Raw genomic sequence first — 13,985 nt, forward strand, 5'->3', positions numbered from 1 at the left:
ACGTCATCTTCGGCTGCTCTGATGCTGCTTGACCTGCTGTGTTCATCCAGCTCTACACCTTGGTATCTCAGAGACAAAGCAGGAAAGGGGATGAAGTGGATGATCAGCCACAATCATAGTGAATGGCAGAGCAGGTTCAAAGGTCCCAAAAGGCTTATCCCTTCCAGTATTTGCTCAGCTTCTGTGTTTCTTTGTTACTGAGAGCATGTTCTCTGGTAATATGCTATTCCACAAGGGGAAACAATCTACCTGCATCGATCTTGAGATTCCCCCTTTATAATCTCTTATTTTTCACAAGATCTTCACTCATTCTTGAAATTCTAATGAGTAGAAGCCTGCTGAATTCGAGTCCTCATGAGAAAATACTTCCATCTTTATCAGCCTGATGAACCTTCTGTGGACAGCTTCCGATGCCAATATATTATCTCAGATAAGGAGACCAAAACAGTTCACAGTATTCTCCATGTGGCCTCGTAATCATTTAGCAAGAGTTGCACATTTTTATTTCTTCTCAAATCAAGAATCACCTTCCCTTTGCCTTTCCTGTTAGTTGATGAATTTGTCGATAAGCTTTTTGAGATTCATGCAGGTGGACTCCCCAATCCCTCTGTGCTGTTGTTTTCTGCAGTCTTACTCCACTGAAATAATGTTCAGATTATCTATTCGTTCTGCCAAAGTGTAACACCAGATTTTTGACCAATCACCAAAACTATCTATATTGCTCTACAAACTCCAAGTGTTATCCCTACTGATTGCCCTCTCACTTCTAGCCAGGTTTGCAACTGATGCTCTCTCACTTCCCTAAACAAAGTCAATAAAACAATTCAAATAATTGAGTCCTTCACTGGCCCATGTGACATGACATGAGAAACAGATTGCCATCCTCAAAGTTTCACCTTTAGTTCACCCCTTGTCTTCTATCAGTTCTCCAATCCTCTATCCATGCTGATATGCTATCCCCAACAGTATGGACTCTTATTAAGGTGCCTGACCTGTAGCCTGTCAAGAACATTTTAAAAATCCAAATATTCTATATCTACTGATTTCACTTTATCCAATCTGTCTGTGTCCTCTTCTCAAAATATGATAAATTTGAGCAGGAATAATGCCCCCTTCATGCAGCCAGGCTGATCCTGTTTGACGATGTAATGTATTCCTGAAAGTTCTCCAATCGAAGGTAACATTATCATTGTCCCGAAGGACCACTTGGCTGCTGTCTCATTAGATAGAGGTGATTGGTGGGGAACTTAACGTGGAGGTCACCATGCTTCAGGTAAGAGGCCAGGATGAGAACGTGGAAACTTCACGGTAAAGTCATACAGCATGGGAATTGAATTTTCTCCATTTGTAATAGACTGTTTTGAAATGGAATTTTGACAAGTCTTCCCCTTTCTCACACCACCCATGACCTTGGCATGAAATGCTCGTTTTAAGATGTCCAAGGTCTTTCTTGATGCTTTCCCACAGGATGAACCCTTTGTAAAGACATTTCAGTTAATTTCCATGTCCCGGAATATGAAACACTGCCCCAATATAATACTTTCCTTTATCTCTGCCATGAGTACACAAAGCCTAATTGGTTAAGCTCAAACTTCTGAGGTGACAGAGGTTCATTTTGTCCGACCCACTTTATTAATTGTTTATCTGACACTGTCTGGGACCTGGTGATCATGCAGTTGTAGCACATCAGTCCCAAGCTTGGTCAACATCCAGTGGGTGTATATGGCACACCCCTCGACTTTGTGGGCCTCCTCAGAAGTATTGGCCATAGGCTCAATAATTCCTGTAAAAGATTTAGAAATTCAACCGAGACCAGCGTCACTTGTGACCCATCATGACCTCTCTGGCTGGTCTAAGTTACCTTCCCCAGTAATGAGCTGCATTTTCTTCTGAAGGGATTGTGTCTGACTTTCTAATTCTGCTGTGTCCAAGGTGTTGACAGTTGCCACTCCTGATGCATATCCTGCCCCCCCCACCCCGGCCAACTCCAACAGTCCTCTTTTCTTTCTATTCTCGTTGATCATAAGCTCACTCCCGCTCGATCGTTCATCAAGGAGGTGGGCACATAGTTGTTTTGTAGCGGATGGGCACTGTTGTGGATCAGTCATTTCAGTCAAATTAATGACCACCTGCACATGCCGATAAACTGGTACCCAAGTGACAGATTCTCCCGCCTCCTCGTGTACCAGACCCACACCTTCCTTCCTGTACTGACACTCACTGCATCTCGGTTCTGGTGTGTTTTTCATCTCTGAGAGACATGGGGTCATCGGCTTCCTACAGGTCATGAAAATGATGAAGGGCCTTGTCCTCATCTCTCAATGCCCTTTATCATCTATCTCGCTCCTGTATCCATTCTGACCATTACAATTGATAGTGATCCAACCAATTTATTTGAATTGCTTTGAGTAACCACTCCAGCCGATATACCTTTGTCATTTCCCCAGTCGATATTCAGAGGTGAATCATAATTTTACCTCAATTGCCGTTAACCAATGGTTGCTTAATAAATGGTCCGATAAAATGATGTTGAATTTTTTCTTCTGGGATTAGAGCCAATGTCACCTCGAGAACCCTGTTGTATGAAAATTGCACCCCTGTTCCTTCAAGTATACCCAGTGTCATTCCCATCCATGCCAGCCTATCTGCTCCTGTATAATACAAATTTTAGTCCCCTCTGCTTCCTGACTTAGTTCGTATTATCTTGTGCTGCCGACCAGAGTCATTCTTGATCACTGAATATCCTTCCAGCCTTGACACTCCTTGAGGCAAATTCACTCGTCACCATGACTCTAATACCTGCTCAAACATCGTCCCAAACATGATCATTCCGATAGGAATGTGTCACTCCCCTCATCTGAGGTTAAAGCTGCAACGTACAAGTATAATTTCTGTTCTTAGTGACAATTGTTTACTTCTTTCTAATTAGAAGCCCATGTTTTCTTTACTCTGTACCAGATCATCCCTCCCTGGCTCTGTTTTGGATTCTAATTGTATGTATTGTATTGCCCGCTGACCTTCTCCACCCTTTTTCATTTCCTTTTGTTGTTTTCCTCGGCCCTCCCCATCTCCCTGGGAATCTGTAACTGATCTTGTTCCTGCTCTCCCTGACCTTGGGAACTCAAAACATCGTTAACATCGAGCACCACGTGCCAAGTATGGCCATCCTGTTACCCCCACCTACTGGCTTCAGCACTAACCTGGCACTGCTAATGCCTTGCATATGGATGTGATAGCTCTATCTGCTTGCTCACAGGGACGAGTGAGCTTTGGGCTGAAGAATGCACTGGGCTGGTATACTCTTATCATGACTCTTTATCCAAGCCTCAATTCTATCACGCTGGCTTTTGTGTCAAACTAGGCCTTACTTTGCTGCTTCTTCTTCCCTTGCTGGTGGGCTGCTACATCATTTGCTTCTTTTACCATTTCTACCAACTGTTGTACCTATTTGTCTGAAAAATATTTTCTACCTCGAGTTCAATCGAGTCCAAACCGACCAACTTCTCCATTCCTCTCATGTCCCTTCCTGTCATTAGCTTGTAAGGAGTGAAGGATGTAGATGAAGCCACACTGTTCCTCAGTATCATTAACACATGAGGCAGAACAACCTGCCAGGGTGTCTTGTGCTGCTGCTGCTGCTGCTGCACTATTTTGGCGATGCTGGTTTTCAGTGTCCGATTCAGTCTTGACCACAATTCCACTCGACTGTGGTCTACAGGGCGTGCGGAATCTCTGTTTGATCCAAAAGTAAAGAGTTGTTACATTTTGCATGACTTGGGCGTAAAATTTGTCCCTGGTCTGATTCTATATTTTGGGGTATACCCAAATGAGTAAATAGACATTGCAACAAAATATTCACTGCATTCAACGCTGTGTTTTTTGTTGTCGGGAAAATTTCAACCCATTTAGTGAAGGTGTCCACAATGACCAGGGCATATTTGTATCCTCCTGGAGTTTGGGTTTCGGGGTCCTGTATAGTCTATTTGTAGATTACTCCTTGGCCCTTCTATTGGTCCACTATGTCAGTGAGCCCCTTTCATAATGTTCTGCTGTGTGCAGATCAGACAATTCGTAACATAGTGTTCACCATCACCTTTCATTCCAGGACACCCGGACACTTCCTACACCTCATCCAGTGTATTGTCTACACTTTGTGTCCCCATAAATAGGAGAGGTTCTTAATGAGTACTTTTCTTTGGTGTTCACAACTGAGAGGGAACTATTTGTAGGAGAGGACAGTGTGAAACAGGCTGGAAGGCTAGAGGAGGTGAATGTTCGTAAGGAAGATGACTTCTATGGGAAGTGAGGGAAGGGATCACAGACCCCTTGGTGATAATCTTTTTGTCCTCACTGTCCATGGGAATAGTGCTGGCAGATTGGAGAGAGGCAAACGCCATTTCCAAGTTCAAAAAAGGGAATAGAGATAACCCCAGAATTTACAGGCCAGTTAGTCTGACTTCAGTGGTGGGCAACCTATTGGAAAGGGCTCTGAGAGATAGGATTTATGATCGCTTCTGTAGACACAGATTGATTTATGATATTCAGCATGCCTCACAAACCTTACTCAAATCTTTGAAGAGGTGACAAACGTGTAGAGAAGGCAGAGCAGTGGATGTGGTATACATGGATTTAAGTAAGGCATTTGATAAGGTTGCCCGTGGTAGGCACATGCAAAAAGTAAGGAGGCATGGGATGCGGGAAATTTGGAAGATTGGATTCAGAATTGGCTGAACCTGAGAAGATAAAAGATGGTAGTGGTCGTAAAATATTCAAAATGGTGCTCAGTTACAAGTGGCGTACCACAAGGGTCTGTTCTGGATCCTCTTCTATTTGTGATTTTTGTAAATGATTTGGATGTCGGAGTGCAAGTGTGGATTAGTAAGTTTGTGGATGATATGAAGATCGGTCAAGTTGTGGATAGTGCGGTGGGCTGTTCTTGGTTACAAAGGGACATTGATAGGATGCAGAGCTGGGCTGAGAAGTGGCAGATGGAGATTTTCCCTGAAAAGTGTGGGGTAATTCGTTTTGGAAGGAAAAATTTGAAAGCAGAATACAGGGTAAACAGGAAGATTCTTGGCAGTGTGGAGGAGCTGAGAGATCTTGGGATTCATGTCCACAGTTCCCTGAAAGCTGCCACCCAGTTGGATAGAGTTGTTGAGAGGGCCTATGTTGTGTTAGCTTTCATTAATGGAGGGACTGAGTTCAAGAGCTGTGAAGTTATGCTCCAGCTATACAAAAGCCTGGTTTGCCCACATCTGGAGTATTGTGTCCAGTTCTGGTCACCTCATGACAGGGAAGAATGGGGGTGTTGGAAAAGGTGCAGAGGAGAATTACCAGGATGTTGCCTGGAATGGAGGGAAGGTCTGACAACGAAAGGATGAGAGAGGTAGGGTTTTTTTTTCTTTTGAACGACAAAGGATGAGAGGTGACTTGATAGAAGTGTACAAAATTATCAGAGGTTTAGATGGAGTGGACAGACAGTGTAGCGACTATGATGGGCATAGTTTTAAAGTGCGCGGAGGTAGATACAAGGGAGACGTCAGAGGTACGTCCTTTCCTCAGGGAGTGTTGGAGACGTGGAGTGCATTGCCGGAGAGGGTAGTGGAGCCGGTCTCATGAGGGGCATTTAAGAGGCGGGTACAACTCAGGGCTTGATACAAGGTAAAGTTCTTTCCACAGTGCGCTATTTTAGCAGGCTGGAAGTAAATCTCCCTCTAACTTTTTAAACTGGAAGGAAAGCTACAGTACACGGTCCTGAGAAACAGTTCTTGGTCAGGGACTGCACATGATCAGTTAAAGATTGCAGCTCCTTCTACACCTTTAAACTGAAAGTGAAAGTTTGTCTGCTCCTTTAATCTGAAAGTGCAGCTGCCACCACACTGTTCTGATCAAACATCCCCGGGACATGTACCGCCCAGAGTTAGATACAGGAAAATGTTCCCCCTACTGTTTCAAACAGAAAACAATGCTTCAAAACATTCTCTATTATAGATAGTCAGGAACATTGCGGGATAAGATCCAGAGTAAAGCTGTCTCTACACTGTCCTCACTGACACTCCAAGGAAGAGGACAGCACAGGGTTAGATACAGATTAAAACTACCTCTACACCGTCAGCATCCAAATCTACCAAGGCAGGTAATAGCATGAGGTGCGATAGCCACTCTCTCTTTAAATTCAAAGTAAAGCTCCTCTGTGCAGTCTCAAATAAACAGACACAGGGAGGCGCACAGCATGAGGAAAATATAAGGAATGTTCCTTTTGTTCCAGCCAAACCCAGTTTCCAAACACCATCCAGAGACAATCTTTCTGTATTTCTCACTGTCAGACACCTGAGATCAGAGAAATGTTGAAATGATCCATGTTTAATGATTTTACTCAGGGAGCCACACCATGAAGACTTGTGGAGTTGAATGCAGTCAGGTGATAGCACAGTAACTCCCAGGCATTCCTATTGGTCCAAATGGAACAGGCCCTCCTGGTCAGAAATCCATGAGTTTAGTCAGTGCTGGAAATTGTAGTGACTGAGGCTGGTTCATTGGTTCAATGTTGCTGCTTCTGGTCTGATTGGTGTCAGGTGAGTGCAGGTTGTGTGTATAAAAGGAGCTGGGTGGGGGCTGGAAGGGATGCTTGAGTTGTTTGGGATCATGGGGTATTTTGTAGTGAGGGGTTTGTTCCCTGTGCTGGTGTTAGTTGGAGCTGTTTGTTGCTCTGAAACTTGGCAACAGTTTCTGAGCCAGAGGTATCCATGGAGAATAGTGAGAGCCACTCCTGTACCTGAGAGAGTCTCTCCTCATGGGGGTCCCACTGGTTCCAGTTTCAGAATGTCTGAGGGTGGGAGTGTGTCTCCACTGCAGACCGTGATGGTGCAGTGTGGAGAGCACAAGCTGTTGGTCAGGGCCCAGTTGGATTTATTTGGAACAAGGCACCTGATTAAAGCTGCTGACCTGACCCTGGGGACAGCAGGTTGTCGGCCGACCAGGATTTACCCTGAGAACCACACTGTCCTCTTTGACTATGGGCTGCATGAGTGTGGCTGCAGGTAATGAGTCCTCCCATACTTGAAAGTTTGGGCTGGTTGCTGATGCTCACTGTAACCACTGCTTGGATATAATTGGTCTTGAGTGGTCTCTACTTTAACAACCTGTAAGCTATCCTTATATTCTGACTGGAATTGGGTTTTTGCTGCTGCCCATTTTTGGTGTTCTGCCATCTTCTGTTTCCTCTTTGCTTCTAGCTCATTCCCCTCAGTAAGACACATGTGAATGTTGAGTTCTTTCAATACAGTTCCCAATAGTTCTTTCTTGAGTCTAAGATGGGTTGAAATAATAATCATGGAATTGAGTGCTGCACTGTTGACTGTCCCTGATGTTGGAATGAATGCACTGATTGGAATATGGACACAGAAAAACTTCCATTTTTCCAGACGGCCAATGTGTGCTTTCACTTCCTTTTTTTCTGTCCTAACTTGGTAGGACCCAAATGCCTGTCTCTTCATGTTCTCTCTTTTAACTGCACCCCATTCATCCTGAATGCCCATGTTCCTGTCTCTCATCATGACTTCACTCAAGAATAAATCAGTGCTTTGACCAGAGTGTTCAGCCTCTGTTAGAGCATTCCAATGATTTGGAGTTCCTTGTTACATTGATCCTGTATGACTGACGACTGACTCCTGACCTGTGAGTAGCACTCCAGCAGTGCTAGGAGGAAACTACATCTTGGCACTTGGGTCCCAAAAGAGATGATGTCATTGTGAGCCCTGTGTTGACCCTCCTCATTTCAGATCATTGCTCATTCCTTAACCTGGTGTCTTTCAGATGATGGGAGATTTTCTGATCTACACCACCCACTTGACACACATCCCAAACTATCCTGGGTCTGTCATTGTGAGAACTAACGGAGCTGTCATTCCCATTGTGTGTTGGTATTTCAGGTGAGAATCTTTACTCGCTTGATCAATATTATTCCCAAGCACAGTTGTTACCTGACCTTGTCCTAAAATGGTTACCTTGTCGCCCTTCCCCCAGGAAGGGCAATGTGAGCAGTAACTCCATCAAGCCCACCTGGATCCCATTCAGCTCCACCAGGTCTGCAGAAGGGCATCTGTCCTTCTCCCTGCGTCTAATGAATGGTATGTGATGGCTGGCTGGGGAGGGATCTCCTGGTGTCACTCACTGGGGGTTGTACCCACTTTCTCCAACCCTTGTCCTCTTGTACTTCAGGTGACTGGCTTACAGAGCGCACTTCCACTGTCTACTCCCTGGGAGACCTCATTCACATTGAGGCATCTGTTTCAATGGACAACCACATGCCCATGAAGCTGTACATTGATCGCTGTGTAGCTACACTGAGCCCAGGCAAGGACTCCAGCCCCAGATACAGCATCATTGACTACAATGGGTAAGGAGCTCTCTGCTTTCTCCAGCTGCTTCCATCTCGATGACTTCACTCCATTCACTTCATGTACCTTTGTTCACCTGCAGTTGCCTCGTGGACAGCAAAGCTGAGGACTCCCTTTCAACCTTTGTGTTGCCGGGAGACCGGCGGGAGCCGGACAAGCTCAGGTTTGACTTGGATGCCTTCCGCTTCTATGGAGATGAGCGTTCCTTGGTAAGAGCAAGCTGCTGATTAGTCACTCAACTCAATGGGCAGAAGCCAAACACTGACTTGTGCTGAATGTGTCCCTCAGATTTTCATCACCTGTCACCTGAGAGTTGCTGCAGTGGGTCAGGGAGATTCCAGGAACAAAGCTTGTACTTACCAGAAGCTGCACAAGATGTGAGTGTCACCCACTCCCTGTCCCTTCATGATGTTGCAGAGATGTGATGCACCATGTGGTTGATGGGCTGTTTCTCGTTTAGCTGGACCCCACTGGGGGAATCGACCAGTGACATTTGTGCCTGTTGCCATGTGGGGAACTGTGGTAGCACAAGGGAGATCGCGTTTCCCTCCAGAGGCAGGAGAGACCTTCGACTTGAAGCTGGTAGGTCACTGACCCACTGGGGGCTATATCCCGCTTTCAATGACCCTGACCGTACTGTTTGTTCCTGCAGAGAGTGAAGCTGGATTGAGGTGGGAGGGTGAGGCCTCAGTTGGCCCCCTGCTCATTCTGGATCCTGAGCTGACCAGCCTGGCAACTGAGCCCCTGACTGAGGTTGAGCAAAGGATGCAGGAGATGTCTCCAGGCGGTGAGTTGTCTGACTGCTAGTTTCCCTCTTTGTCCCAGTTTCCCTCAGTAACCATTGGTTTCTCCTTGTTGTGTAGGTCTGCAGTCTGAGCTGGTTGTGATGTTGTCCCTGACAGTGACAGCTGTCTCCCTGGTCTCTGCTTCATTGATGGCCTTGTTCATTTACAGGAAACACAAGCAAACTCCTTTCACCTCATGAAATGACCAATAAAGCAGTGATTCTTTGAATTGTCTGTTCAGACCTCGTTTTTTATTTTCCCATCCTCACGGAATTTTTTAGTATTCACAGAGGATTTCTAGTTCTGATTTTGGCATTGACTCCCACAGTTAGGTTTCTCTTGTATCCCCTGGAGATTGAGCTTTCTTTTAACCTCTTGTGTTAAGCTTTGGAGGAATTATTTTCAAGGCTTGCATCAAACTGTAACTGCAAACAATAACTTGTAAACCACCTGGTATTTGGTCCCTCTTCAGTATTTAGGGAAAGCTTGTGTTAACTATGACTATGCCCAAATTTGAGGAGGGCACATGGCACTTGGCCCTTGAGTACATCAATAAACAATTGTCTGAGGGAAACATCTGTGTTTAACCCTGAAATAGGCTGAACTGTCAGGTTGCCCTGAGGGGCCCATCTTTCTTCCAAGATTTCCTGAGCAGAGCACAACCTGCTCGCACTTGCTTATTCTCAATCGAACCCTGATGTCATCTGGCAGGGCTGGTGGGTATGAAGGCTTTGTGACTATGCCACACTTCTCCCCTGGTGGTCATCTAAAACTGCCTGCTGTGCCTCTTGTGGTAAAGGAGGGTGTAGCTGACTGTGAACGCAAGTTGGCATTCAGAGAAACGAATTCTCAACTTCGGTAGGAAATGCTGAGGAGGTCAGTTCTCATGAACGCAATGTGATGTGTAGCTGAGAATACAGGTATCTCATCTGCCCTGACCGGTGTCTGAAGACTCAGTGGAAAAAGCTTTCTGGCCAAATGCGTCTAACTCCCCTTTTGCTCAGGACTCGATGTTAAATGGAATGACTGCTCATAGTCAGTGGGAGACTGAGCAAGTTGTCCTGTGTCACTGTAGCCATGACATGGAGTGCTACGTTTTGTACCTCAAATATTCAGCAACTAAGTAGATAAATTGTGGCCAAAACACCATTCTGTTAATATAACTGACCTAACCGCCCTCACCTGGTAGCCTCTCTTTTGGAAGAGGAAGTTTGACACTTGGTGGGTTTAATCCATGTTGCATTCTGACTCTTGGCAGCATGATCTGAGGGGTTGGGAAAGTGCATTTTACGGAAGGCACTGAAACAAGGTCTACAGGCCTCAATACTGTTGTTGTCTTTGCATTTCAGTTGTGCAGCCTGATGTCTGACCGGAGTATGCCAGCTGTGGTCAGGGCATGTGGTAAGCAAGTATCTGTCTGATGTGGCTGAGGGCTGTTAGTGATTTGAGGGTTACAAATCTGTTTCCTTTAGGGAAGCGGTTCAAATTCCACCAAAGCTGAGTACCAGATTCCATGGGTTTGAGCTGAGAGCTTTGATTCCTGTGGCAAGGTCCTCAGTAAGAGGGGAGGGTCTGGGGGCAAGGTGGCTCCACAGATCTGTTGTTGGGGGACATTGGAGAGCGATTTCCTGAGATCAGGGGAACATCAATGAACGTGGCGATCAGGAAGGGGAGGTTGTGGCCAGCGGTTTTAATGAAGGGAGGATGGATGCAAGATGTGGCCCTAAAAAAAGGTTTGGGGTGTGTAGGGAGATGATAAAATGGGGAGGACCTCTTTAACTGGCACCACACTGAGTCTTCTGCGTAGAGGGACTGCACTGTTAGCTCCAGAGTTATCCTTTGTCTAAGCTTTTTTAAATGTGAAGGTACCTTTCTGTACAGACTAGAGCTCCATCTGCAGTACTGAATTCCAACATCCCCAGGAAATGCACCTAACTAGGTTAGGTACAGAATGCAGTTCCACGTGCCCTGTTCAGACAAGGGTTCAAGAGCAGGTACTGCATGTGTTCATCTGGTATAATGCTGTTTCAAACTGCTCCCTTGACTGTCTCCCTATTAACTATATTGCTGGTTTGGGAAGCAGTTTAGCAAGGTGAACTATTAAGGAGGATAATAACACTCTTCCTTGTGATTTGGACAACTAGAATAAGTGGGTAAATAGTAAAGCGAGTACAATGTGGATAGAGATGAGGTTATCCACTTTGGAAGCAAAAACAGGAAGGCAGGTTTCTGTCTGAATAGAAATAGAATGGAGAACAAGGGTGGGCGTGATGAATCCTGTGTCTTTTGACACCAGCTGCTGCAAGTCTGCATCAAGATTCAGCAGGTGAAGACAATCCATTGTATGTGGTCCCTCTGTGTTTAATGACAGAATTAGAGCTGCCTTGTTGCAAATATACAGGGCCTGCGTGGTCATCTGTGGAGTACTGTGCACAGGTATTGTCTCCTTTCCTGAGGAAAGGTGTACTGGCAATGGCGGGGAAGGCAGCCAAAAGATTTACCAGGAGATTCCTAGCTCTGCAGAGTTGAGGAAAGAGAATGAACCAGTTAGAACTAGATTAATTGGTGCTGAGGTGCTCGTGTTAGAGTGGGGCTTACAAAGTCAGGTCACTGGGCACCAGGATACGGTCCATCAAGCTTTTTTTCAATGAACCACTTTGTGGTGCTGCGTTCTCCAGTGTACTTGCCCTGACAAAGGAGCAGCGCTCCAACAGCTGAAGCTTTCTGTCCTGTTGGACTGTAACCTGGTGTCATGTATCATGTGACTTCTCAAGTGATACAGACAGATGTGAAGAATAAAGGGGAAATCTCATAGAACCCTGCATTATTGTAATAGGACCAGGCAGAGTAAATGCAGCAAGGATATTCCCAATGACCTTGTAGCTGAATCTTTTAGGATCTTCAGATGCAAATCAGCAGCTCCAGGGGATAATTCAGCCATTAGTTTGTATAATACTACCTTCGTGATGGTGATGGGACTTAAGTCCTGTCCCACGTTCCTTAGTATTTGTGGAATGTGCCATGTACCTTCCACTAGAAACACTGATGCCAAATATCTGTATAACTATTCTGCCATCTCCTGGCTCCCCGTAACAGGCCTGGAAGGTTCGTTATCAGTGGCGTATCTTCACTTGATTTTAAAAAAATTACGTGCAAAGAGAATTTTATTTTCTCTTTGAACTGCTTGCTAAATTCCTCCTTTGCAGGTTATTTTTCTGTTGTTTTGTTAATGTGCTTTTAGTCCTCCTTTACTCGTTTGAATTTATCACTGATTTTTAATCTCCAAAATGCTTTTGCCCACAACTTGATACCTCACCCTTCCTCAACTTCCTTGGTTGATCAACTTTGGTTTTTCGACTACTGGTGAGGGGGAGATGCTATCCTTGAAAATCGAGGACGGCTGAGGTGTACGGGAGTGGAATGCCTCAACCAGAGAGCGGATATGGAAGATGGGGTGGCCATGGGTACCAGCATGGGCCCAAGCTATGCCTGTCTCTTTGTAGGTTATGTAGTACAATCCCTGTTCCGTAGCTAAACTGGCCCAAATCCCCACTTCTTCCTCTGTTACGTGGACTGTGTTTCGGTACCGTCGCGTGCTCCCATGAGGAGCTCAAACAGTTCATCCACTTCACCACCAACACCTTCCACCCCAACCTGAAGTTCATCTGGACCATCTCTAATCCCTCTCTCCTTCCTGTACCTCTGCTTCCATCTCTGCAAACCACCAAGAAACCAATATCAATTTCAAGTGCATCGACTCCCACAGCTACCTAGAATAAACGCCCGTCCTCCCGCCAATAAAATTTGATAAGGTTCCCCATGGAAGGCTCATTCAGAAGGTCAGGAGGAATGGGATACAGGGGAACTTAGCTGCTTGGATACAGAATTGGCTGGCCAACAGAAGACAGCGAGTGGTAGTAGAAGGAAAATATTCTGCCTGGAAGTCAGTGGTGAGTGGGGTTCCACAGGGCTCTGTCCTTGGGCCTCTACTGTTTGTAATTTTTATTAATGACTTGGACGTGGGAATTGAAGGATGGGTCAGCAAGTTTGCAGACGACACAAAGGTCGGAGGTGTCGTTGACAGTGTAGAGGGCTGTTGTAGGCTGCAGCGGGACATTGACAGGATGCAGAGATGGGCTGAGAGGTGGCAGATGGAGTTCAACCTGGATAAATGCGAGGTGATGCATTTTGGAAGGTCGAATTTGAAAGCTGAGTACAGGATTAAGGATAGGATTCTTGGCAGCGTGGAGGAACAGAGGGATCTTGGTGTGCAGATACATAGATCCCTTAAAATGGCCACCCAAGTGGACAGGGTTGTTAAGAAAGCATATGGTGTTTTGGCTTTCATTAACAGGGGGATTGAGTTTAAGAGTCGTGAGATCTTGTTGCAGCTCTATAAAACTTTGGTTAGACCGCACTTGGAATACTGCGTCCAGTTCTGGGCGCCCTATTATAGGAAAGATGTGGATGCTTTGGAGAGGGTTCAGAGGAGGTTTACCAGGATGCTGCCTGGACTGGAGGGCTTATCTTATGAAGAGAGGTTGACTGAGCTCGGTCTCTTTTCATTGGAGAAAAGGAGGAGGAGAGGGGACCTAATTGAGGTATACAAGATAATGAGAGGCATAGATAGAGTCGATAGCCAGAGACTATTTCCCAGGGCAGAAATGGCTAGCACGAGGGGTCATAGTTTTAAGCTGGTTGGTGGAAAGTATAGAGGGGATGTCAGAGGCAGGTTCTTTACGCAGAGAGTTGTGAGAGCATGGAATGCGTTGCCAGCAGCAGTTGTGGAAGCAAGGTCATT

The 13,985-nt window shown here is 45.7% G+C and overlaps 1 protein-coding gene across 1 annotated transcript; it reads left to right on the forward strand.

The window, feature by feature from the left end:
* The first annotated feature begins 6,861 nt into the window (after positions 1-6,861).
* Positions 6,862-9,384, forward strand: LOC132206299 (zona pellucida sperm-binding protein 3-like). Its single transcript, XM_059639892.1, has 9 exons — positions 6,862-7,040; positions 7,236-7,248; positions 7,816-7,931; positions 8,026-8,129; positions 8,221-8,398; positions 8,482-8,608; positions 8,688-8,776; positions 8,860-8,981; positions 9,263-9,384. The coding sequence occupies exons 1-9, from the start codon at positions 6,862-6,864 to the stop codon at positions 9,382-9,384; spliced, it is 1,050 nt and encodes a 349-aa protein (XP_059495875.1).
* The last annotated feature ends 4,601 nt before the right edge of the window (positions 9,385-13,985 follow it).

This window comes from Stegostoma tigrinum, chromosome 35 (assembly GCF_030684315.1).
Source record: "Stegostoma tigrinum isolate sSteTig4 chromosome 35, sSteTig4.hap1, whole genome shotgun sequence".
Lineage (NCBI taxonomy): Eukaryota > Metazoa > Chordata > Chondrichthyes > Orectolobiformes > Stegostomatidae > Stegostoma > Stegostoma tigrinum.